At 44.7% G+C, this 27697-nt stretch overlaps 1 protein-coding gene across 2 annotated transcripts in view; it reads right to left on the bottom strand.

Moving 5' to 3' along the window:
• LOC144682500 (uncharacterized) overlaps positions 1-27697 on the bottom strand; it is a 64819-nt gene that overhangs the window by 9719 nt on the left and 27403 nt on the right. For both annotated transcript variants that reach the window (XM_078544892.1, XM_078544893.1), the window contains exon 3: positions 18141-18246. In XM_078544892.1, the coding sequence (XP_078401018.1) occupies positions 18141-18246 (106 nt within the window). The remainder of the gene's footprint in view (positions 1-18140; positions 18247-27697) is intronic.

The following is a 27697-nucleotide window of genomic DNA, read 5'->3' as shown; positions in this document are numbered from 1 at the left end:
TGCCTCCTCAAAGAGAAACCTTCCATACATACTACTGTTATGTAGCAACTGTGCTGAGTGGATTTAGACACCATTAATGCCCCTTAGTGAAACTCTGGCCCTGGTCCAATTCTCACAATGAAGGCAGTCTGATAGCTTGATTGAGCCACTTAAGTGGCCACTTGAGGGCCCATTCCACCTCCACACATTTTTCTGTGTCGGGAGGATCTGCTGCCACATGGGGGGACTGCCAGGTGGCCTCCTAGGGGCCTCTGGGTGGGGACCCTTCTTGATGATCCTTACTAGCAATGACTGCACCCATGCCAGCAACATCACTGGAGCACCCCAATCATCAGGGCCCCCTGCGTAACACCGGCTTCCTCCAACCAAACTTACATCTCTTCAAACGTAGCTGGTTACTTGTTGCAGCCTCAGCAACAGCTACTGCTAGCAGAGGTACTCCACAGGCTGCTCATGCTGCTAACCTTCCAGCTCTTTGGTTGGGCCAGCAACTCTTGCACAACAGGTTCTTAATTGACCATGGAGCCAATATTCTGCTCAGGGTCTCACCACCTGTTAAAGCAGGGTCACCTCCTGTTTTCAGTTGCGACATTGGAATTTCCAGGTAGGCAGAAAAATCCACCCCTGTCTCCAGAAGAGGTAAAATGGCACGATCTTTGGAATAGTCTGATTTGCAACAGTTTCAGATTTTATTTCAGATTTCCAGCGTTTTCAGTCTTATTACCTTTTTTCATTTGTATGAGGTGAGATGTGAAGTAAGAGATTGGCTGTCCTTGATATCAAGGCAGCATTTGACCGAGTGTGGCATCAAGGAGCCCTAGGATATCAGTGCAGGAGTTCTCAGGGTAGTGTCCTAGGCCCAACAATCTTCAACTGCTTCATCAATGACCTTCCTTCCATCATAAGGTCAGAAGTGGGGTTGCCTGCTGATGATTCCACAATGTTCAATATCATTCACGACTCCTTAGATACTAGAGCAGTGTGTGTCCATATTCAGCAAGACTCGGAAAATATTTTGACTTGGGCTAATAAGTGGCAGTAACATTTGTGCCAAACAAGTGCCAGGAAATGACCATCTCCAACATGAGAGAATCCAACCATCTCCCCTTGACAATCAATGGCATTACCATTGCTGAATCTCCCACTATCAACATCCTGGGGCGGTGGTGTGGGGGGCGCATGGGGGCATTTACTATTGACTAGAACTGAACTGAAACCAAATAAATACTGTGGTTGAAAGAGCAGGTCAGAGGCTATGACTGTGGCAAGTAACTCACCTCTTCACTTCCAAAACGTGTCTACCATCTACAAGGCACAAGTCGGGAGTGTGATGGAATACTGTCAATGGTCTAGATGAGTGCAACTCCAACAACACTCAAGGAGCTCAACATCATCCAGGACAAAGAAGCGCGCTTGTTTGACACCCCATCCACCACCTTAAACAGTTACTCCTGCCACCACCAACACATAGTAGCAGCAGTGTGTACCATCTACAAAATGCACTGTAGCAACCTACCAAGGCTCCTTGAATAGCACCTTCCAAATACACAAGCTCTAACAGAATCACAGAATTACACAGTGCAGAAGAGGCCCATCGGCCCATAAAGTCTGCACCAACACATGAGAAAGACCTGACCTACCTACCTAATCCCATTTGCCAACACTTGGCCCATAGCCTTGAATGTTTTGACATGCCAAGTGCTCATCCAGGTACTTTTTAAAGGATGTGAGACAACCCACCTCCATCACTCTCCCAGGCAGCACATTCTAGACCGTCATCACCCTCTGGGTAAAAAGGTATTTCCTCACCTCCTCCCTAAACCTCCTGCTTGAACTTATGCCTCCTTGTGACTGACCCTTCAACTAAGGGGAACAGCTGCTCCCTATCCATCCTGTCCATGCCCCTCATAATCTTGTACACCTCGATCAGGTCGCCCCTCAGTCTTCTCTGCTCCAATGAAAACAACCCAAGTCTATCCAACCTCTCTTCATAACTTAAATGTTTCATCCCAGGAAACATCCTGGTGAATCTCCTCTGCATTCCCTTCAGTGCAATCACATCCTTCCTATAATGTGGCAACCAGAACTGCACACAGTATTCCAGCTGTGGCCTCACCAAGGTTCTATACAACTCCAAAATGACCTCCCTACTTTTGTAATCTATGCCTCACTTGATAAAGGCAAGTGTCCCATATGCCTTTTTCACCACACCACTAACATGCTTCTCCACCTTCAGAGATCTATGGACACACACGCCAAGGTCCCTTTGTTCCTCAGAACTTCCGAGCGTCATGCCATTCATTGAATACTTTCTTGTCAAATGACTCCTTCCAAAGTGTATTACCTCACACTTTTCAGGGTTAAATTCCATCTGCCACTTATCTGCCCTTTTGACCATCCCATCTATATCTTCCTGTAGCCCAAGACACTCAGCCTCACTGTTAACCACCCAGCCAATCTTTGTATCATCTGCAAACTTACTAATCGTACCCCCCACATAGTCATCTATGTCGTTTATATAAATGACGAATAATAGGGGACCCAGCACAGATCCCTTTGGTATGCCACTGGACACTGGCTTCCAGTCACTAAAGCTGTCATCACCCTCTGTCTCCTACAACTAAGCCAATATTGAATCCACCTTATCAAATTACCCTGTATCCCATGTACATTGACCTTCTTTATAAGTCTCCCATGTGGGACCTTGTCAAAAGCTACCACCTAGAAGGACAAGGGCAGCAGATACAGGGGAGCACCACCACCTGAAAGTTCCCCTCCAAGTCACTCAACATCCTGATTTCACTGTCAAAATCCTGAATCTCCCTTTAGAGCAGCACTGTGGATGTGCCTACACCATATAAACTGCAATGGTTCAAGAAGGCGCTCACCAGCATTTTCTCAAGGACAATTAGGGATGGGCAATGAATGCTGGCAACACCCACACCCGAGAAGGAATACATTTTAGAAAATGAAACTGACAGAAACATTGCTTGTTGTGATCAGAGAACTCCTCTACACTGATGATTCTACAATATTCACTTACCTGGAAACTCAGCTACAAGGACTCACAGATTGTCTCTCCCATGCCTGTAACTTTTTCTCCCTTACTATAAATGTCAGAAAACCATGGTCATGGGTGTCAAATCTTTGTCTTTAATCACACCAAACAACAACTCATTGGAAGTGGTCAGCAAATTTTGCTACCTTTAGTCCACAGTGACAGATAATCTGACTCTTGATGCAGAACTCGGTAATTGCATAGGGAAAGCAGCTGCCACCTATGGTCAACTCACAAAATGTGTATGAATAACATCAAGCTGACTCTTAGAACCAAGATGCTGGTCTATGCAACCTGAGTTCTCAGAACCTTGTTAAATGGCTGTGAAACATGGACAACTCACAGCTATCAAGAAAGGAAGATCAACAATCTTCATCTTCATTGTTTACGGTGCATTTTCAGTATCTCATGGAAGTGAAAAATCACGAATGTGACTGTTCTCTCAAAGACAAGTATGTGAGCACTCAATAAGCAGAGGTGACTTAACTGACTCAGGCACATTTGCGGGATGGTAGATGGATACACTCCCAAGAATTTTTTGAATGGTGAGGTAGTAAGAGCCAGAAGACTGATAGGTCGCCCAAAGCTCCGCTTCAAGGTTGTGTGCAATGTGACATGAAGGTCCTAAACATCAGTTTTCACACCTGGGAAATACTCAGCAAAGATAGAAGGAAATGGCCACATGATGATCAGAGGCTACAGTGGCATGGCAACAGGTGGCCAAAATGAAAACAACAACTCAAAACAACATGTGATAACCACCTCATATGTGACACTTATGGAGGAACCTGCCTGTCATGGACTGGTCAGTAAGAGGGTCACAGATGGGAGACTTCAGCCTGAGTGAGACAAAGATGAGTGAGTATAATTGGAAATTTGGTTCAAAGTGTGAATTCGGTGCATAGGGGGAAAGAGGTGCTTTAGGTAAGTTTTAATGCAAGAAGTAAAGTGTGCTGAGTGGGGACTTTAGTAAAGGCTGGAGAGAAGGTGCTTGTTTCTTCTACTCTTTTTCAGCCTCCAGTATTTGATTTCCACTTTGGTGCAGCAGAAGGAGCAGATAAACCAGTAAGTGGTATTATTAGGTTTAACAGTATTGTAAGTGCTGTATTGTTTTATCAGTATTGTAAAGTTTACTGGCAGTGCCAAAACCTATTGGGAAGCGTAAGCTTTATTAATTATAATTAATTAATTATCAATTAATTAATTAATACATATTGGAGATGGCAGGGCAGGTGATGTGCTGCGATTGCAGGATGTGGGAGCTTCTGGATACCGGTGTGATCAAGGGCGAACACATCTGCAGTAAGCTTTTGCAGCTGTAGGAACTTCGGCTCTGAGTTATTGAGCTGGAGGCCAAGCTGCTGACATTGTGGCACAGCAGGGAGGGAGAAAGTTACCTAGACACTTTATTCCAGGAGCCGGTCGCACCCCTTAGGATGGAGTCTCCTGATTTGGTCAGGGACAGGAGGGTGTGACTGCTAGTGAGGCAGATAGGGGACCCATAGGGCAGGAGTGCAGGAGCCTCGGCCCTTGCAATTGTCCAAAAGGTTTGAGGTTTTTTCAGCTTGTTTGGGTGAGAGTCAGGGCTTCAGGGTGGATGAGATAACTGGCCATGGCACCATGGTTAAAGAGACTATTTAAGTGGGAGAGTTACAAGGAATGTAGTGGTAGTAGGAGACAGTATAGTTAGAGGGATTTACACTGTTCTCTGCAACAAAGAGCATGAGTCCAGACGGCTGTGTTGCCTGCCCGGTGCCAGGGTTCGGGGCATCTGCTTGGGACTTACAGTGGGAGGGGAAGAACCCTGCTGCCATGGTCCATGGTGGTACCAATGACATAGGCAGGGCAAAGAAGGAGGTTCCGCCTAGTCAGTATGAGGAGCTTGGCACCAAATTAAGAAGCAGGGCCTCAAAGATCATAATCTCTGGATTATTAGCTGAACCATATGCAAATTGGCATAGGGCAAATCAGATTAGGGAGATGAATGAATGGCTCAAAGCCTGGTATGGGAGGAGTGGGCTCTGGTTCATGGGGCACTGGCACCAGAACTGGGGAAGGTGGGGTCTGTACTGTTGGGACGGTCCACACCTGAACCATAGTGGTGTTCTTGTGAGCTGCATAATGAGAGAAGTAGAGAGGTTTTAAACTAAATAGTGGGGGCAAGGATACAAATTTGGGAAGATGTGGTAAACCAATGAATAGAGACAAGGCAAAAGAGTAAGGTATTATTATGGGGAATGAAAAACAGATGGTGACAGGAAAGGATAGAGGGTACAGATCTAACAGTAAATCAGCAGATGAGACTAGGGGTCATAAAAAGAATAAAATGATAAAACTAAAGGCTCTCTATCTAAATGCACAAAGCAGTCAAATTCACCAAGGCTCCTTAGACAGCACCTTCCAAACCCACGACCACTACCATCTAGAAGGACAAGGGCAACAGAGAGATGGGAACACCATTGCCTGGAATTTCCCCTCCAAGCCACTCACCATTCTGATTTGGAAATATATCACCATTCCTTCACTGTCGCTGGGTCAAAATCCTGGAACTCCCTTCTGAACAGCACTGTGGGTGTACCTACATCACATGGACTGAAGCGGTTCAAGAAGGCAGCTCATCACCACTTTCCAAGGGCCACTGGAGATGGGCAATAAATGCTGGCCCTGCCAGCGAAGCCCACATCCCATAAATGGATAATAAAAAAAAATATTTGAAACAAAACAGATGAGCATAGAAATAAATAAGTACAATTTGATAGCCATTACAGAGACATGGCTGCAGGAGGACATGGATTGGGATCTAAATATTGAAGGGTAGAGGACATTTAGAAAGGACAGGAAGCGAGGAAAAGGTGGAGGGGTGGCCCTATTAGTTAATGATGCTATCAGCACAATAGAGAGTGATGACCTAAGTTCAGGAAAACAGAATGTAGAAATGGTTTGTGTAGAGATGAGAAATGGTAAAGGCAAGAAGTCACTTGTGGGAGTCGTATACAGGTCCCCTAATAGTAACCACAGGGTAGAATGGAGCACAAAGGAAGAAATAAAGGGAGCTTGTCAGAAAGGCACAGCAATAATCATGGGCGATTTTAATCTACATATAGACTGGGAAAGTCAGATGGGCAAAGGCAGTCTAGTTCATAGAATCTTTCCAGGATAGTTTCTTAGAACAACATGTTCTGGAGCCAAACAGAGTGCAGGCTGTACTAGACCTGGTATTATGCAATGAGATGGGATTAATTAATGATCTCATAGTGAAGTAACCCCTAGGTAACAACGACCATAATATCCTTGAATTTTACATTCAGTTTGAGGGAGAGAGGAGTGGGTCCGAGGCTATGTTTTTAAACTTAAATGAGGGTAATTATGAGGGCATGAAAGCGGAGCTGGCTAAAGTGAATTAGCAAATTAGGTTAACGGATAGGTCAATAGAGATGCAGTGGCAAACATTTAAGGGGATATTTCAGAGTACACAGAATAGATACATTCCAACGAGTAAGAAAAATCCAAGGGACTGACACACCATCCGTGGTTAATTAGAAAGGTTAAAGATAGTATCAAACTTAAAGAAAAAGTATATAAGTGTGCAAAAATAGGTGGAATGCCAGAAGATTGGGCAGAATATAAGGGACAGCAAAGGATGACTAAAAGATTAATAAAGAGGGAAAAATTAGAGTATGAGAGAATGCTAGATAGAAATATAAAACATATAATGAGAGCTTCTATAAATATTTGAAAAAGAAACGAGTTAACAAAGTGAGCATTGGTCCTATAGAAAGAGAGTCTGGAGAATTAATAATGGAAAACAAAGAGATGGCTGATGAATTGATCAGCCAATTTTGCATCAGTCTTCACTATAGAGGATACAAGTAACATCCCAAAAACAGCTATAAATCAGGAATTGGAAGGGAGGGAAGAGCTCAGGACAATTACAATCACCAGAGAGGTGGTACTGAATAAATTGTCAGAGCTGCAGGCTGACAAGCGCCCAAGACCTGATGGACAATCATCCTAGGGTCTTAAAAGAAGTGGCTAGTGAGATAGTTGATGCATTGGTTTTAATTTTCCAAAACTCCCTAGCTTCTGGGAAGATACCATTAGTTTTGAAGATTGCAAATGTAACTCCATTATTCAAAAAGGGAGGGAGACAGAAAGTGGGAAAGTACAGGTCAGTTAGCTTAATATCTGTCATGGGAAAAATGTTAGAAGCTATTAATAAAGAAGCTATAGCAGGGCACTTCGATAAGTTCAAGGTAATCAGGCAGAATCAACATAGTTTTGCAAAAGCAAAATCATGTTTAACCAACTTATTGGAGCTCTTTGAGGAAGTAACATGTTCTGTGGATAAAAGGAAACTGGTGGATGTAATGTACTTAGAGTTCTAGAAGGCATTTGATAAAACGCCACATCAAAGGTTATTGCGGAAAATAAAAGCTCATGGTATAGGGGGTAACATACTGGCATGGATAGAAGATTGGCTAGCTAACAGGAGGCAGAGAGTAGGCATAAATGGGTCTTTTTCAGGTTGGCAAGATGTAAGCGTGCCACAGGGATCAGTGCTGGGACCTCAACTATTTACAATTTATATAAATAATTTGGATGAAGGGATGGATAGGATGGTTGCCAAATTTGCTGATGACACAAAGATTGGTGGGAAAGTAAATTGTGAAGAGGACATAAGGATGCTATACAAAGATATAGACAGGTTAAGTGAGTGGGCAAAGATCTGGCAAATGGAGTATATATAGGAAAATGTGAAATTGTCCATTTTGGCAGGAAGAATAAAAGAGGAGCATATTATCTAAATGGTGAGAGAGATTGCCGAGCTCTGAGATGCAGAGGGATCTGGGTGTCTTAGTGCATGAATCATAAAAGGCTAGTATGCAGATACAGAAAATAATTAGGAAAGCTAATAGAATGTTATCATTTATTGCAAGGGGAACTGAATACAATAGGGAGATTATGCTTCAGTTATACAGTACACTAGTGGGACCATATCTGGAGCAGTGTACAATATTGGTCACCTTATTTAAAGAAGAATGTAAATGCATTGGAAGCAGGTCAGAGAAGGTTTACCAGACTATTACTTGGAATGGGTGGGTTGTCTGATGAAGAAAGGTGGACGGGCTAGGCTTGTATCCGCTGGAGTTTAGAAGAGTAAGAGGCAACTTGATTGAAACATATAAGATCCTGAGGGGACTTAACAGGGTGGATGTGGAGAGGACATTTCCTGTAGTGGGAGAATTTAGAACTAGGGGCCACTGTTTAAAAATAAGGGGTCGCTCATTTAAAACAGAAATGAAGTGAATTTTCTTCTCTCAGAAGGTCGTGAGTCTTTGGAACTCTTTTCCTGAAAAGGTGGTGGAAGCAGAGTCTTTGAACGCTTTTAAGGCAGAGGTGGATAGATTCTTGGTAAGCAAGGGTTGCTGGGGGTAGGCGGAATGCAGATTTGAGGTTACAATCAGATCAGCCATGATCTTATTAAATGGCAGAGTAGACTCGAGGGGCTGAATGACCTACTCCTGCTCCTTGTTCCTATGTTTGTACGGTCTCTTCAACCAATTAGCAAAATTGTACCATACAAAACCATTTCATTCCCAATAGATTTGCTGCCTGTCCATCGTCTTATGTAGCTGGAAGAATGTTGATGACAATGACATTCAAGGTAAGAATTACCTTAGAGTGAAGAATGATTACAGCACAGAGGAAGGAAATTCCATCCATCAGTATCCTGTAACAGCAATTCAGCTAGACCCACTCCCCCACCCTTTCCCGATTGCCCTTACATTTTTTTTCCCTTCCAGGTGCTTATCCAATTTGTTTTTGAAAGCCCTGATTGTATCTGCCCCATTATACTCTCAGGCAGTGTATTCCAGATCCTAAACACCAGGTGTGCAAAAAAGTTTTTCCTCATGTCACCATTGGTTCCTTCGTCGAAAGCCTTAAATCAGTGTCTTCTGGTTCTCAACCCTTCCATCAATGGGAACAGTTTCTCCCTGTCCACTCTATCTAGATGCCTCATGATTTTGAGAACCTCCAACAAATCTCCTGTAAGCCTTCTCTACTCTGAGGAGAATAATCCCAGCTTCTTCACGTAACTAATGCTCTTCCTTGGAATCAATCTTTTAAATAATTTCTGCACCTTTGCTAAGGCCTTCACATCCTTCCTAAAGTGCCATGCTCAGAATTAGACACAATACTGCAGTTGAAGCAGAACCAGACTTTTATAAGGTTCATCATTACTGTGTGGCTTTTGTCCTCTATGCATCTATATACGAAGCCCAGTCCAGTATTATCATTTCTAAAAGCTTCCCCACATCGAGGTTAAACTGACTGGTGTGCAGCTGCTGGTTTTATCTTTGCACACTTTTTTGAACATAGGTGAACCATGTGAAATTCTCTAGTACTCTGGCACTGCCCTCTCATATGAGGATTAAAAGAAATGGCCAGAACCTCAATGATTTCCACCTATACTTGCCTCAGTATCCTTGGATGCATCGCACCTGGCCCTGGTGACTTGTGTGCTTTGTGTGATTATTCACAATCTGCTTTTTTAAAGTATTTTAAATATGTTTTTTATTCTTTCTTTTCTGATTTTGCTTAAATAGACCAAAACGTTCACACGATCTGAAAACTGAAAGAGCAAAACCAAGGTTTATAACCATCCCACAGAATTGCAAAATGCAATGATAGATATGAAACCACTCTTGGGTGTCATTTTATATTGGTCTGGAGAAGTTATTCATTTAGCTGTCAAACCACACACCATAATGTCTGATAATGAGCTGATCACAGTCATTTTAGCAATAGCGGCTTGGTAGCTGTCTCTGTGAAGCATTTTTTTTACATCAAAGGCACTATTTCACTTTCATAACATTGCCTGTTTCTGCCCCCACTGTAAAACAGTAATGGTTTCATTGAAAATCAACTTCATGCTCAAGCTTGACTAAAAACATCCATCATACCTTGAGACATTCAAAGCAGGGCTGGTGGGAAAGAGCATAGCCCAGATTTTCACTCATGAGTTGGGTAGTGGGAGTCAGGAAATCTCCCAGCTCACCTTGGGAGAAATTCACCTGAATGGCAGGATCTTTGTTCCAGAGGGTGAGGTGGGTGGATGTGGGATAGCATAGGATCTGTCGCCTCCAGACACAGATTGGAGGTGGCCATAGGGCTGCAGAGAACCAAGATGGCATGCTTAGAAAGCCCGCCCCAGTTCTCTCGAGATTTGTCCTACTTACTTTGTTAAACTTTAAGCCCTCTAGACCTTATCCCTCACTCCCCCACCACACTCCCACCACTCCACATGCCCCATATATGCCAACACATGCCAAACCATTGCCAAAACCCATTCTCAAAGGCCCCTCATATTCTCCATGCCAAAGTATGTCTCCTGCTCACTCTAATGGTTCCTTATGGCCCCTATGCCAATCTAATGCCAACTCATGCCAACTCATAAACTTCCCTTTTCTCTTAAACCCTCCATGTCAACCCACCCAGTATCCACCACTGGCAGACCTCAGGAGTCATGTTGTAATGAAATAAAGTAAAGTTCTAAATGTTTATTACAACCTTCATAATTAAAAAAAAGCTCCCAATCACGAAAGCCCATTTAAAACATTTAAATCCTCTCAAGTACTTAATCCTCATAAAAACAAAAGCTGCTTTCATAACCTTACATCAAATATAACTAATCATTTAACAGCCTCTTTGAGCGGTCAACTAAGCTATGAACTTGCAACCCCCCTACCGAGATAATGACCAGCTATAGAAAACAGCCGAGCATTAATAATGATACAATGATAGCCCTTAGGGTTATGTCAACAAACAGCTATTATAACTGATGGAACTGACTGGACATTTAAATAATTTGGTAGATTGACAGATTTACAGACCCTGTCCACCTTTTAAGAGCATTTGTGGCTGCTCTAAAGATTCATAACTCTTACATGATGAGTTAAGGTCCTTACTGCACAATAAATGAGGTCTGTTTAACTTAGTGCTGAGTTCAATTGGCTCTGCTGAGTTCAGATTTCCCTCATGTGGGTGTCACATCCCAGCAAAGTAGGATCTGTCAAAAATGGGGGCGGGACTTCCTGATCTAGGTACTGATCGCCAGTTTGGAAGATTTATGGTCTCCCTAACTGTGTGAACATCCAGGCCCATGTTTTCCTCAAACTTGTTGGACTGTGAGTTGTTTTGTGAGGTAATTTTCCCATCATTATCAAGAGACATAACAATTAGTAATTCTAGTTAAGAATTATTAAAAAGGCTATTAAACTGGAAAATATCTGGAAAATTTCCAAATCAGTTGATAGGGTGGCTATTGGCAGAGGTCAGGAATATTGGCCGTAGGCCCCGCCCTTGGCCCACTCACCCTTTTGCATGTGCACACGCAAACACAAATATTTTCTGTTTCAGTCATGTAAAAGTTGAACTTTGCTGGTCTAATTGGGGACACTGAAGGCTGTTATAGTTCCCCAGGTTGAAATCAGTAGATGGGCAACATCAATACATACATATGGAGATGTTGATAAAACTGTTCTAATATATAACAAAGAAAGGAAAGACAAACAGTTTTTCCAGACAGAACAGCTATTAAACGTTCAGCTCTGATTGCATCACACAACACTTTGAATTGCACAACTTGTTGAAATACCAAGAAGAGGTATTTTCAGAAACATATTTATATTCAATAGTGCATGAGTGATGCAGTGTTCATTAAGTGAATGAAATTGTTAAGTAAATGATGTAAATTTGCCTCATGGTGTCCCGTGGTGGTTATCATTGATCTTCGCCAGGAGTATCGTCAACCAGAGTCACGCACTGACCCTTGGGCTGATTCCTCTCCCCTCCAAACCCTCATCCCATGCCCTTGCCCTGTGGCCTGTCCCCAGCCTCCCACCTTGGCCTGTCCCTGGCTCCCCCTCTCCCCACTTCTTACAGCTATGTACTCTCCCAAGTCTGCCTCTACCTCTGTGCTGTGGCCTGTTCCTAGCCTCCCTAACAGCAGCTCCCCCACCCCTACCCCCCCCAACAACCCCCTGCTCCCCTCCTGACCAGCCCTATGTGGTCTGTCCAGCTAACTGAGCGCTTTTCCTGGAGTTTCAGTTTCTGCTCCTTCAGTGAAGGATGGGTCACAAGTATAGTGAACAGAATATCTTTCCCTCATTCCTGGTTTTTGTGGGTTGTTTTGATGTTGATGTTTTGTGATGTGGAATACTGAACATAAAAGTGCCCAGTAATAGAATGAGGTCAGATGCACTGAAATCTGACCATCCAGAGCAAATCCAGACAAATGGCCACTCTATCACTCAACTTGAACTGAGTTCAACTGAAGAACATTGGAAGGCGAGGATGCATCCCCAACATGGCACCTGCTGATGAATCTTAACTATATATAAAATAGCAACTTTTGAATTTTGGCACTGCAGTCAACAGAGGGAAAGAGAGAGAGAGGTGATTTGTTTAATCAATATAGAGCTGGCCACTTGTGGGTGATCCTTGTAACTCCAATTTATGTGCTTTCTATCACTTGACTAACAGTGTATTGAATGGATTGCACTTCAAAAGTGTAGTAAAGATTTTTATTTGTTAACTGAAGCTTTTGAGTGCGATCTCATTATTTTCATAATTCTCAGTTCAGAACTCTAAAATCTGTCAGGACTAAGAAAAGTTTTACATTATCCCAATGCATTCATTGTTAAAATATCATCCATGTCTTTGCTCCCTCTAAGTACAACTATCCCTATGCTTCCTGATCTTCCATCTTGCATCCTCCATAAATCTGAGCTCATCCAAAAATGTACTGCCCTTAATGTGACTCTCACCAAGTCCCATTCACACATCACTTCTCTGCTCATTGACTTACATTGACTCCTGTTCTGGCAATGTCTCAATTTTAAAATTCTGGAATTCCCTTCAAACTCTTAAACTCTCTTCGGATCTCTTCTCCTTTAATGTACGTCTTAAAACCTACCTCTTAGACCAAGTTCATGTCCTTATGAGGTTCAGTGTCAGATTTTGTTTGATTAACACTCCTATGAAGGGCTTTGGGGGTTCTACTTCATTAAAGGCTTAATATAAATGCAACATATAGCTATTATATAAATGTGAGTTGTTGCTTAATTAACTCAGCAATTTAATTATGTTTCTTGTTGGCAAGAGGAAAATGTGGTGTCTATTCTATCTATTCTAAATGACACGAGAAATTGGTCCTGTGATTGATAATGAGGAAGAGTACTATAAACTGTAGGGAGATATCAGTGGATTGGTCAGGTGGGCAGAAAAGTAGAAAATGGAATTCAATCTGAGAAATGAGAAAAACTGAGAAATATTTGGGGAGGGCAAACAAGGAAAGGATTACACAATATATTGTAGGTTACTGAGAAGTGTAGAAGAACAGAGGAACCTTGTGTGCATATCCACAGTCCCTGAAGGTAGCATGGCAGGTAGATACGCTGGTTCAGAAGTATATAGGAGACTTTCATTTATTAACTAAGACATAGAATATAAGCGCAGGGAGAGTATTTTTTAAATTCTTCATGGGATGTGGGCGTCGCTGGATAGGCGAGCATTTATTCCCATCCCAAATTACCCTTGAGAAGATGGCAGTGAGCTGCCTTCTTGAACCGCTGCTGTCCATGTGGTGTAGATGCATCAACAGTGCTGTTAGGGAGGGAGTTCCAGGATTTTGACCCAGTGACAGTGAAGAAACGGTGATATATTTCCAATTCAGGATTATGAGTAGCTTGGGGGGGAGCTTCCAAGTGGTGGTGTTCCCCCATGTGTCTGCTTCCCTTGTCCTTCTAGATGGCAGTGGTCGTGGGTTGGTAAGATGCTGCCTAAGGAGCCTTGATGAGTTGCTGCAGTGCATCTTGTAGATGGTGCACAATGCTGCCACTGTGTGTCATTGGTGGAGGGAGTAAATGTTTGTGGATGGGGTGCCAATCAAACAGGCTGCTTTTTCCTGGATGGTGTCAAGTTTCTTGAGTGTTGTTGGAGCTGAACTCATCCAGGCAATTGGAGAAAATTGCATCACACTCCTGATTTGTGCCTTATAGCTGGTGGACAGGCTTTGAGTTACTTGCCGCAGGATTCCTAGCCTCTTACCTGCTCTTGTAGTCACAGTATTTATATGGCTAGTCCAGTTCAGGTTTGGGTCAATTATAACACCCAGCATGTTGATAATGGGGATTCAGTGATGGTAATGCCATTGAATGTCAATAGATTCTCTATTGTTGAAGATGTTCATTGCCTGATATTTATGTGGCGTGAATATTACTACCCTGAGGAACTCCTGCAGATATGTCCTGGAACTGAGATGATTGACCTCCAACAACCACAATTATCTTTCTTTGTCCTAGATATGACTCCGACTAGTGGAAAGTTTTCCCCTGATTCCCATTGACTCCAGTTTTTCTAGGGCTCCTTGATGCCACACTTGATCAAATGCGGCATTGATGTCAAGGGCAGTCACTCTCAACTCACCTCTGGAGTTCAGGTCTTTTGTCCATGTTTGAACCAAGGCTGTAATGAGGTCAGGAGTTGAGTGATCCTGGCAGGACCCAAACTTAGCATCAGTGTGTAGGTTATTGCTAAGCACGTGCCACTTGATAGCACTGTTGGTGATCCCTTTCATCACTTTACTGTTGATTCTAGAACAGTATAAAACATTAGTTGGGCCAGAAGCTTCCGGGTCAAGAAGAATGTGATCACACTGAAAAGAATATAGAGGACATTTATAGGACAGGTAATAACCAGGAATGGAGAATTTTAGCTATGAGAAAAGATTGGATTGGTTGGGATTGCTTTTGCATGGAATAGGAGATTAAGGGGATTCACAATTGAGAGGTATGAAATTATGAGGGACCTATATAGAGTGGATAGAAAGAATTAATTTCCCTCAGCAGAGAGGTCAATTGTCAGGGAGAATACATTTAAAGTAATAGGTAAAAAGATTAGAGAGGAGTTGAGGAAAATTATTTTCACCCACAGGTGCTGGGGGATTTGAAACTCAGTGCTTGAAAGACTGGCAGAGGCAGAAACCTTCATTGAGTTAAAAAAAAGATACTTGGATATGCACTTAAAATGCCCTACTTTACAGGGCTACAGACCAAAGGCTGGAAAGAGGGATAAGGCTGGACAGCTCTTTTTCAACCAACCTAGGCACAATGGGTTAAATGTCTTCCCTTTGTTCTGTTAACTTCTACAGTTCTCCAATTCTATTTTCAAGCCTGTGAGTGAAGATAATGTAAATGTTCATCTTATTCTACAATATCCAAAAATGCAATGGAAATAATATTGTGAGACAAGTATTTCTTGGGTGATATACAAATCACTTGAACAAATCCTGATATTTCCTATATGTCAGGGCTACAGTGAGGTAAGATTATTGGAGTTAAGGTTCTCCTTCATGTTAATTTTGAGGACCTTCAAGGGCATTTTGTGACTGCTCGGTGTCTTGTTTTTTAAAGTGCTAAGCCACCCCGAAGTGAGTGAATGTGGCACTTTACTCCTTTCAGCCTTTTTGTCCTTTCATCAAGTTCAGCATTAACACAAGTCAATTTGCAGTTAATTGTGGAATAAATCCAAACAAAAAAGGTATTCTTGGGTCATGGGTCAAGAAAACCAGATTGCCTGAATGCAGTGGGCAAGTGCTCTAACCAGCTTGAATTTCTGATGCTCACAAGAGCCAGATAACCTGGAGCAACATCATAAGGTTCATTCCTGCAGCTCGTCACTAGATTGTGTGTTTATATGAATTCCTTGCAAGGCTATATTATTATACATACTAACCCACTTAAGGTAACAAATATGTACTCCAAAATATTCATTAAATCATCATAATGTCTGTGTTTGTTTAAAATCTGTGAAGAAATAGACAAAGTGATATGTGAAAGGGAGAGGCAGAGCAAACTAATACCTTTGTGGTTTTTGTGATATCTCTTTTGTGTGAAAGAGAGGAGCCTTCAGCACTTTGTACAGTTTGAAAATTATCGGTCCGGATTTTCATTGCCAGGATGAGTGCTCAAGTCAGGAAATTTCCCAACTTGGCGGACCCATCTTGGTATAACATGCCACTTTATGCACTATTTTTGTGGGGGGTGGGGGGTTGGGGGGCTGTTGGGTGGGATAGAGTCAGGTCCACTGCCCTCAGAAGCAGACTAGAGATTTTTAAAGCAAATTTTTTTTGAAACAATGTTTAAAATGCTGCCAGGTTGAGCAGATTTTGCACTCAGCAATATGCAAATAAGTTTGAGCAAGGACTTAAGAGAGAAAAACTTCTCAGGGCTCTTGGTGTGACCAAGTGCTGAGGCAGGCTGATTAAAAGGCTTGTGTTGGTTCTCTGGAACCTTCACCCAGTTGTTTGGTAACATTTTTGGCCCTCTGGCCCACAGCCCTCACACCCATCACACTCCCAAGCCACCCACTCCCAATGGCCTCTTTTAGCTCCTATGCTGACTCAATGCCAACTCGTGCCCCCCACCTACCCTTAATGGTCCCCATAATAGCCCCTCTGTCAACTGGTGGACCTCGACCCAATGGCCTCTTAAAGCCTTGTCAACTCAACGCTAACTCATGCCTCCCAATCATGCACAAAGGCCCCTGTAATAGTTCCCATGCCAGCTCATGCTCCACACCCACCCCCAATGGCCCTTTATTGTCCCCATGTCAACCCACAGTCTGTCCATATCCATTCACCCATTATACATTATGTAAGAACTAATGAATACTAAAGTAACAATGGCATGCGTGAAACTCCTTAAGAACACATCCATTCATAATTTTTTTTAAACTGGTGTTCCTACAATCCTATAAAAATATCAATCAAACAGACCATTAACGTATCAAGAACAAAAGCTTTAAGCACTTGATACCTCATAATCTCATGTAAATAAGCATTGAGACATTGACAAAAGAGATAAGAGAAAAAAAAATAACTTATTATATCCTCAAAGAGATGACAACCAAGAAAAGTCAACATTTCTCTGCACCTCTGTAAAAATCATTTTTTGGGTCTTGGCCTCTCAGCCAAGCCTTATTATGTATTCTTGACTGACAGCTCAGACTTTGAAACAAGGAAACCTGTATACAGATCTTGGAAGATGGCAGGACAAGTTGAGAAAGTTGTTTAAAAAAATAGCATCATTGTCTTTCTAAGTTGAAGAATAGAGTCCAAAAGTAATGAAATTATGAAAAACTATTATAAATTACTGGATGATCTCATGTTGTGTTCAGCTCTGGGCAACTAACTTTAGAAAGGATGTGAATGTTGGGGAGAACTCTCTCGAGTTACTAGAAGGTGCCAGGGCTGAGAATTATTCTTCTTAGAGCAGAAAAGGTTAAGAGAAAACTTAGTATGAATGGTTCTGATGGAGTAAATTAGGAGAAACTGTTTCCAGTGACAGAAGGGTCGATAACCAGAGGACACAGATTTAAGCTGATTGGCAATAGAACCAGAGGCAACATAAGGAAACATTTTTTTTACACAGTGAGTTGTTGAAATTTGGAACGTGCTGCCTAAAATGGTGGCAGAAGCAGATTCAATTGCAACATTCAAAACAAAATTGAATAAATACTTGAAGGGAGAAAATTTATAGGACTATGGGGAAAGAGCAGGGAGGCAGGATTAATTAAATAGTTCTATAAAACAGCTGGAGTAGTCATAAATAGGACTATGAGTGGACCATTCAGCCCACCAGGCCTGCTTCGTCATTCAATAAGATTATGGCTGATCTTACTATAGCCTTCATTCCACTTTTCTGCCTGTTCCCCATAACCTTAACTCCCTTGTTTGCGCAATGGGCTCACTGAACTCCTTTCGTTCTGTACCATTCTATGATTAGATCAAGTAATTTATATCTCTTCACTCATTCTATGAAGATAAAGCAATCAGAAATTGGCACAGCAGCTGAAGTAGTTTCCATGGTAATCAAGATATATGGCTCTTCCAAAAAGCTGCTCTACGATGAATACACATGAGAGGTGGCACTGTGATTCCTTCTGTACATCTGAAGCTCACTAATGTATCCATATATTACAGCCTAAGTATATAGACCAGGTTTTACAATATACTTACATTTTATAGGACAATCTTCTACAGCAAATACACCCAATAACTGAGATTATTATGATTCCGATGGGTAGAGGAATTATCTTCAACATCCAATTTATTCTATCTGGAACTTAGAGACAATGAGTCATTAGCAGAAATGAAACTGATATAGATTGAAATCAACGTGGCATAATGCTGCATATTCTTTAAATGCATTTAGGAAAACGTTTGTAGCCAGTGCATAGAAAGTTCAACAAGAGATCAAAGCACTATTGGACCTTGTTTTTAGGGAAACTGGGCTCAGTATCATTGGGAGAGCTTTTTAATGGCAGTGATCATAATTCAGTTAATTTAATGTGGCTATGGATAAATACATTCCCACAAGAAATCAAATCCCCAATCCTTGCATGTCAAACAGTACACAAAATAGGATTATGCCAAAAAAGGGAAGCTTCTGTCAGATAAAGAGAGCTCAATACTTCAGAAAGTCTAGAGTATAGAAATTGTATGAGCGGAATTAAAAAGGAAATTAGGAAAGCAAAGAGAAGGCATGAGAAACTATTAGCAAGCAAAATCAAAGAAAACTGAAAAATGCTTTATAAATACATAAAGAGAAAAAGAATAACTAAGGAAAGAGTAGAGATTATTAGAGATAAAAAATGCGGGCAAGTGGAAGTTGTGGGTATGGTTCTCAAAGAATACTTTGCATTTGACTTCATAAAAGAGTGGAACAATGCAGTTAAGGAGGAGAATGAAGTGCTAGATGGGGATAGCGAGAGAGGAAATATTAAAGGATTTAGCACCTTTGAAAGTAGATAAATTGTAAAATGTATGACAGGCTGTCAACAGAGGTGAGGGAGGATATGGTGGTCAGTATTTTCCAATCTTCTCTGGTGACAGATTTGGTATCAGAGGACTAGAAATGTGAACATAAGAAATAGGAACAGGATTCGGCCCCTGAAACCTCTTTCACTATTTTATAAGATCAAAACTGATCTTATCATGGCCTCAAAACCACATTCCTGCCTGCCCCTCATAATGTTTGATTCCCCTGTAGATCAAAAATCTGTCTAACTCAGCCTTGAATTTATTCAACGGCTCTGCCGCCACTACTCTCTGGGGTAGTGAATTTCAATGATTGACAACCCTCTGAGAGAAGAAACTTTTCCTCATCTCTCACTTAATTGGGACACCTCTTATTTGGAAACTGTTGCCCCTAGTTCTAGATTCCCCCACAAGGGAAAACATCCTTTCAGCATTTACCCTCTCAAATCCCTCAAAATCTTATGTTTCAATAAGATTACCTGTCATTCTCCTAAACTCCAATATGTATAGGTCCAACCTGCTCACCCTTTTCGCATAAGACAATGGGCAGAATCATCCCAGATTTGTACTGAGTGTGGTAATGGATTTGAAAAAAGATGTTTTACCCGCTGGCCGCAATGGCAGGTTGTCGTGCTTTCCCACCTCATAAATTATGCAGTCACAGGAAACACGCCACATCGCTGGCAGACGGCCTCCAATTTGCCTGCTATGCCATTACCTCGCTGCTTCCTCATGCCAGGCGCCATATTTAAACTGCAGCCGCAGGCAGTTCTCAATACTTGCAGCCCAGGACTGCTCCAGTGAAGACAGGCCACAAAAGCCAGGAAGTGTGCAATCCTTGAGACACCTTCTGAATGCTGAGGAGGCCCACCGTGATGTCTTCTACCCTTGCTCTGGCTGCAGGGGGCACATCAGTCTCACCACTCTGGCTGGGGAGGTGATGGCAGAGGTGGGCAGTGCCAACACTGCACAAAAGAGGTTGGCCATCCAGTGACAAAAAAGGATAAATGATCTCATCCGTGCCACCAGGATAAGTCAACCATTTCATCAATCTCAACTCACCCACTCACAAGGCCATCACACATTCACTGGCATCTCATTCACTGCCAGCTCAAGGAACATCACCACTCACTCTCTGATACACACCCTCACATCTCCATCTGCCTCCTTATTCCAGTGTGGCTCCACTCAGCACATATGCATGCCTGGCATTCTTCGCATTTGTGCCTTGCTCATACTTATGCAGGATAAGATCACGCACAATCAACAGGAAAGGTCCCTCACTGGGAATGGAGTGCCAGACATCAAGGTCCTCACTCTGTTCAAGAGGCGCGCATTGGAGCTGGCCGGACAGGACGTGGACCGTTTTTGCAGTGACTTTGGGGTCAGCGGCGAACACCTGTGTGAGGATCCTGCACCACATCAACCCTCTCTCAACACTAATCTGAGTCCATGGTTGTGTGTGTAACGCAGATGCCAAGCACTAATAAGCTCCACTTTCTTTCCTATGTAAAGCTGCCACGTCGCCCTCAGGCAACATTGACCCTGACCCCAATGCTCAGAGCACCCCGGATGGGGACCCTGACGGCAGCACCGTTGAAGATCCATTACAGCACTTACCCACGCCCTCCGCAATGACACACACCATGGTGGGAGCTGGATGTAGGGCAGCCTTGGGATCACGATCTGGTTAGTACAGCATACAATCTGTTCCACAGCAGGCGGAGACAGGGACATTCTTGGTTGCCGGAACTTGGAGGACTGCTGGAAGCCAGGAATCTGCTGAGTCTGAGTCAGATGATGAGCCTTTGGACTCGGTCCTCAATCAGTTGGTGGAGCTGCAGCAACAATCACGGGAGCATTCCTCAGATTGCAAGGGTCGATGAAGGAGTCCAAAACAAAAACAGAAATACCTGGAAAAACTCAGCAGGTCTGGCAGCATCGGCAGATAAAGAGCAAAGTTGATGTTTCGAGTCCTCATGACCCTTCAACAGAACTAAGTAGAAGTAGGAAAGGGGTGAAGTATAAGCTGGTTTAAGTAGGGGGGGAAGTAGAGGGGGGTTGTTGGGACAAGCAAGCAGTGATAGGAGGAGATAACCAAAAGATGTCACAAACAAGAAAACAAAGAGGTGTTGAAGGTGGTGATATTATCTAAAAGATGTGCTAATTAAGAGTGGAGAGCAGGACAAGCAAGGTAGCTCTAGTGGGGGTGGGGTGAAATAAGCGATGGGTGGAATACATTTAAAAATAATGGAAATATGTGGGAAGAGAAAAATCTATATAAATTATTGGAAAAAACAAAAGGGAGGGGGAAGAAATGGAAAGGGGGTGGGCTTGGAGGACGGAGTTCAAGATCTAAAGTTGTTGAACTCAATATTCAGTCCGGAAGGCTGTAAAGTGCCTAGTCGGAAGATGAAGTGCTGTTCCTGTAGTTTGCGTTGAGCTTCACTGGAACAATGCAGCAAGCCAAGGACAGACATGTGGGCAAGAGAGCAGGGTGGAGTGTTAAAATGGCAAGCGACAGGGAGGTCTGGGTAATGCTTGCGGACAGACCGAAGGTGTTCTGCAAAGCGGTCACCTAGTCTGCGTTTGGTCTCTCCAATGCAGAGGAAACCGCGTTGGGAGCAACGAATGCAGTAGACTAAGTTGGGAGAAATGCAAGTGAAATGCTGGTTCACTTGAAAGGAGTGTTTGGGCCCTTGGACGGTGTGGAGAGAGGAAGTGTAGGGGCCGGTGTTGCATATTTTGCGTTTGCATGGGGAGGTGCTGTAGGTGGGGGTTGAGGAGTAGGGGGTAGTGGAGGAGTGGACCAGGGTGTCACGGAGGGAACGATCCCTACGGAATGCCACCAGGGGGGGTGAAGGGAGGATGTGTTTGGTGGTGGCATCATGTTGGAGTTGGTGGAAATGGCGGAGGATGATCCTTTGAATGCGGAGGCTGGTGGGGTGATAAGTGAGGACATGGGGGACCCTATCATGTTTCTGGGAGGGAGGAGAAGGCATGAGGGTGGATGCGCGGGAGATGGGCCGGACATGGTTGAGGGCCCTGTCAACTACCGTGGGTGGAAAACCTCGGTTAAGGAAGAAGGAGGACATGCCAGAGGAACTGTTTTTGAAGGTAGCATCATCAGAACGGATGCGACGGAGGTGAAGGAACTGAAAGAATGGGATGGAGTCCTCACAGGAAGCGGGGTGTGAGGAGCTGTAGTCGAGGTAGCTGTGGGAGTCGGTAGGCTTGTAATGAATATTGGTGGACAGTCTATCACCAGAAATTGAGACAGAGAGGTCAAGGAAGGGAAGGGAAGTGTTAGAGATGGACCATGTGAAAATGATGGAGGGGTGGAGATTGGAAGCAAAATTAATAAATTTTTCCAGGTCCCGACAAGAGCATGAAGCAGCACCGAAGTAATCATCGATGTACAGGAGAAAGAGTTGTGGGAGGGGGCCAGAGTAGGACTGGAACAAGGAATGTTCCACATACCTCATAAAGAGACAGGCATAGCTGGGGCCCATGTGGGTACCCATAACCACACCTTTTATTTGGAGGAAGTGAGAGGAGTTTAAGGAGAAATTGTTCAGTGTGAGAACAAGTTCAGCCAGACGGAGGAGAATAGTGGTGGATGGGGATTGTTCGGGCCTCTGTTTGAGGAAGAAGCGGAGAGCCCTCAGACCTTCCTGGTGGGCGATGGAGGTGTAGAGGGATTGGACGTCCATGGTGAAGTGGAGGTGATTGGGGCCAGGGAGCTGGAAATTGTTGATGTGACGTAAGGTGTCAGAGGAATCACGTATGTCGATGGGAAGGGACTGGACAAGGGGAGAGAGAAGGGAGTCAAGATAGCGAGAAATGAGTTCCATGGGGCAGGAACAGGCTGACATGATCGGTCTGCCAGGACAGTCCTGTTTGTGGATTTTGGGTAGGAGGTAGAAGCGGGCCGTCCGAGGTTGGGCGACTATCAGGTTGGAAGCTGTGGAAGGAAGATCTCCCGAGGAGATGAGGTCAGTAACAGTCCTGGAAACAATGGCTTGATGTTCAGTGGTGGGGTCATGATCCAGGGAGAGGTAGGAGGAAGTGTCTGCGAGTTGACGCTCAGCCTCCGCGAGGTAGAGGTCAGTGCGCCAGACAACAACAGCACCACCCTTGTCAGCGGGTTTGATGACAATGTTAGGGTTGGACCTGAGAGAACGGAGTGCAGTAAGTTCAGAGAGAGACAGGTTAGAATGGGTGAGAGGAGCAGAGAAATTGAGACAACTAATGTCACGCCGACAGTTCTCAATGAAAAGATCAAGAGAAGGTAAGAATCCAGAGGGAGGGGTCCAGGTGGAGCAAGAATATTGGATGTGGGTAAAAGGATCCATTGAATGGGGAGAGGACTCCTGCCCAAAGAAGTGAGCACGGAGACGAAGGCGGCGGAAGAAGAGTTCAACATCGTGCCGAGCCCGAAATTCATTGAGATGAGGGCGTAAGGGTATGAAACTAAGTCCTTTGCTGAGCACTGAACGTTCAGCGTCGGAGAGGGGAAGGTCAGGGGGTATAGTGAAGACACGGCCGGGGCTGGGATTGGAAGATGGGGTGGGGACGGAAGGACAGGCAGGGGTGGAGGGTCCCAGATGGGTGTTGGTGTCGATGAGTTGTTGGAGCTTGCGTTCCTTAGCACTTGAGAGAAAGAGAAAAAGTTTCTTGTTGAGGCGTTGGATGAGACGAAGAATAAAATGAAACTGGGGGCACGCGCAGCTTTGAAAAAGGGTGCGGCGGTGCTGCTGGAGGGAGAGGTCGAGTGTGTTCATATGGCGAACTTTTTCTCTTTCTCTCAAGTGCTAAGGAACGCAAGCTCCAATAACTCATCAACACCAACACCCATCCAGGACCCTCCACCCCTGCCTGTCCCTCTGTCCCCACCCCATCTTGCAATCCCAGCCCCGGCCGTGTATTCACTATACCCCCTGACCTTCCCCTCTCCGACGCTGAACGTTCAGTGCTCAGCAAAGGACTTAGTTTCATACCCTTACGCCCTCATCTCAATGAATTTCGGGCTCAGCAGGATGTTGAACTCTTCTACTGCTGCCTTCGTCTCCGTGCTCACTTCTTTGGGCAGGAGTCCTCTCCCCGTTCAATGGATCCTTTTACCCACCTCCAATATTCTCCCTCCACCTGGACCCCTCCCTCTGGATTCTTGCCTTCTCTTGATCTTTTCATTGAGAACTGTCGGCATGACATTAGTCGTCTCAATTTCTCTGCTCCACTCACCCATTCTAACCTGCCTCTCTCTGAACTTACTGCACTCCGTTCTCTCAGGTCCAACACTAACATTGTCATCAAACCCGCTGACAAGGGCGGTGCTGTTGTAGTCTGGTGCACTGACCTCTACCTCGCGGATGCTGAGCGTCAACTCGCAGACACTTCCTCCTACGTCTCCCTGGACCATGACCCCACCACTGAACATCAAGCCATTGTTTCCAAAACTGCCACTGACCTCATCTCCTCTGGAGATCTTCCTTCCACAGCTTCCAACCTGATAGTCGCCCAACCTCGGACGGCCCGCTTCTACCTCCTACCCAAAATCCACAAACAGAACTGTCCCGGCAGACCGATCGTGTCAGCCTGTTCCTGCCCCACGGAACTCATTTCTCGCTATCTTGACTCCCTTCTTTCTCCCCTTGTCCAGTCCCTTCCCATCGACATACATGATTCCTCTGACACCTTACGTCACATCAACAATTTCCAGTTCCTTGGCCCCAATCGCCTCCTATTCACCATGGACGTCCAATCCCTCTACACCTCCATCGCCCACCAGGAAGGTCTGATGGCTCTCAGCTTCTTCCACGAGCAGAGGCCCGAACAATCCCAATCCACCACTACTCTCCTCCATCTGGCTGAACTTGTTCTCACACTGAACAATTTCTCCTTTAACTCCTCTCACTTCCTCCAAATAAAAGGTGTGGCTATGGGTACCCGCATGGGCCCCAGCTATGCCTGTCTCTTTATGGGGTATGTGGAACATTCCTTGTTCCAGTCCTACTCTGGCCCCCTCCCACAATTCTTTCTCCTGTACAGCGATGATTACTCCGGTGCTGCTTCATGCTCTCGTCGGGACCTGGAAAAATTTATTAATTTTGCTTCCAATCTCCACCCCTCCATCATTTTCACATGATCCATCTATAACACTTCCCTTCCCTTCCTTGACCTCTCTGTCTCAATTTCTGGTGATAGACAGTCCACCAATATCCATTACAAGCCTACCGACTCCCACAGCTACCTCGACTACAGCTCCTCACACCCCGCTTCCTGTAAGGACTCCATCCCATTCTTTCAGTTCCTTCGCCTCCGTCGCATCTGTTCTGATGATGCTACCTTCAAAAACTGTTCCTCTGACATGTCCTCCTTCTTCCTTAACCGAGATTTTCCACCCACGGTAGTTGACAGGGCCCTCAACCGTGTCCGACCCATCTCCCGCGCATCCGCCCACACGCCTTCTCCTCCCTCCCAGAAACATGATAGGGTCACCCTTGTCCTCACTTATCACCCCACCAGCCTTCGCATTGAAAGGATCATCCTCCACCATTTCCGCCAACTCCAGCATGATGCCACCACCAAACACGTCTTCCCTTCACCCCTCCCCGTAGGGATCGTTCCCTCCGTGACACCCTGGTCCACTCCTCCATCACCCCCTACTCCTCAACCCCCATCTACCGCACCTCCCCATGCAAACGCAAAATATCCAACACCTACCCCTTCACTTCCTCTCTCCTCACCATCCAAGGGCCCAAACACTCCTTTCAAGTGAAGCAGCATTTCACTTGCATTTCTCCCAACTTAGTCTCCTGCATTCGTTGCTCCCAATCCGGTTTCCTCCACATTGGAGAGACCAAACGCAGACTGGGTGACCGTTTTGCAGAACACCTTCGGTCTGTCCACAAGAATGACCCAAATCTCCCTGTCTCTTGCCATTTTAACACTCCACCCTGCTCTCTTGCCCACATGTCTGTCCTTGGCTTGCTGTATTATTCCAGTGAAGCTCAACGCAAACTGGAGGAACAGTACCTCATCTTCCGACTAGGCACTTTACAGCCTTCCGGACTGAATATTGAGTTCAACAACTTAAGATCTTGAACTCCCTCCTCCAAGCCCACCCCCTTTCCGTTTCTTCCCCCCCCCTTTTGTTTTTTCCAATAATTTATATAGATTTTTCTTTTCCCACCTATTTCCATTATTTTTAAATGTATTCCACCCATCGCTTATTTCACCCCACCCCCACTAGAGCTGTAACTCTTTTTGACAAACTATCCCAGTTACTCAGTTCTTGGTTTCCGGGAGTGGGACATGAACCCACAATCCTCTGATTCAAAGGCGAGGGTGCTATGAACTAAGCCACAGCTGACACCTCCTCCCACAAGAGCTGTACCTTGCTTGTCCTGCTCTCCACTCTTAATTAGCACATTCTTTTAGATAATATCACCACCTTCAACACCACTTTGTTCTTTTGTCTGTGACATCTTTTTGTTATCTCCTCCTATCACTGCTTGCTTGTCCTAACACCCCCCACCCCCATCTCCCCACCCCACCCCACCTGCGCCCCCCCCCCCCCACCTTAAACCAGCTTATATTTCACCCCTTTCCTATTTCTACTTAGTTCTGTTGAAGGGTCATGAGGACTCGAAACGTCAACTTTGCTCTTCTCCGCCGATGCTGCCAGACCTGCTGAGTTTTTCCAGGTATTTCTGTTTTTGTTTTGGATTTCCAGCATCCGCAGTTTTTTGTTTTTATATTGATGAAGGAGTCCGTCTGCCTTCAGGCCGAGGTGATAGCACCGGCATGCCAACGCACCGAGGTCATCATTGACAGGATGGAGGTTGCCATGGAGACCTGGTCCAGGACATCGGTCCTACACTGCTGCACAGGCTGAACTCTATCACTGATGCCTTAGTTGGCCTCCAACAGTGTCAATGCAAGAGGGGTGCAGGGCAGCTCAAGTTCACTCCAGCTTCCCCTTCTCCTCAAGGAGTCAGCCAGGGGCCATTGGGCACCCATAGGGAGGAGGATCAGCAGCTTGAGACCCTGGGGCCATCCACCCAGGTGACTCTGGGCATCTGGGCTGATCCAAATCCCCTCTTCCTGTGTTGCCTATCATCTCCATCTCCACAGGCCAACGGAGGTGCACCTGGCCCACAGCAGGGCACCCAAAGCAGGCCTGGGCCCTCCAGGTCCTGGCCCCCCAGCGGACGTACGCCAAAGTCATCACAGACAGCAGGCTGCCTCCACCTCCACTGTAGATGTCAGGGGAGAACCAAAATGTATCAGCAAGGTTAGGAAGGTTAAGAAGATGCAGTTGCATAGTGTGGGCATGGGTGTTGATCATTTGTACATCATGTTCACTATTGTAAATAAACTCCCAAGAATGTCTCCCTTGTTCTGATGAGCATTGCTCGTGTCACTCAGATGTGAAATCTTGATTCCTGCACAAGATAAAGGCAGGTGTCTCAGTTCAGGGCCTCTTCCCTGTGCTTTGTGCACCCTTGACACCAAAATGCTGGACCAACTTCACATTCACTGGACACATTAGTGCTGCCTGCACCTCGATGGTGCTTGCCATTGCTGCCAGAATATCATGGGCAGGTGTCACAGAGTTCCGTCATTCTATCTGCCAGCTCTCAGCACCTTTGAGGTGGGGCTGGCCCCCCATCTCTTCAGTATCTGTGTCTGGTGGCGGTGTGGTCTTGGAGGGGACAGGTGCTGAAGACTGACAAAGGATCAGGTGCATT

Source organism: Cetorhinus maximus, chromosome 7, assembly GCF_964194155.1.
Source record: "Cetorhinus maximus chromosome 7, sCetMax3.hap1.1, whole genome shotgun sequence".
In the NCBI taxonomy this organism is placed as follows: Eukaryota; Metazoa; Chordata; class Chondrichthyes; order Lamniformes; family Cetorhinidae; genus Cetorhinus; species Cetorhinus maximus.
This window is presented reverse-complemented; position numbering and strand designations above follow the sequence as displayed.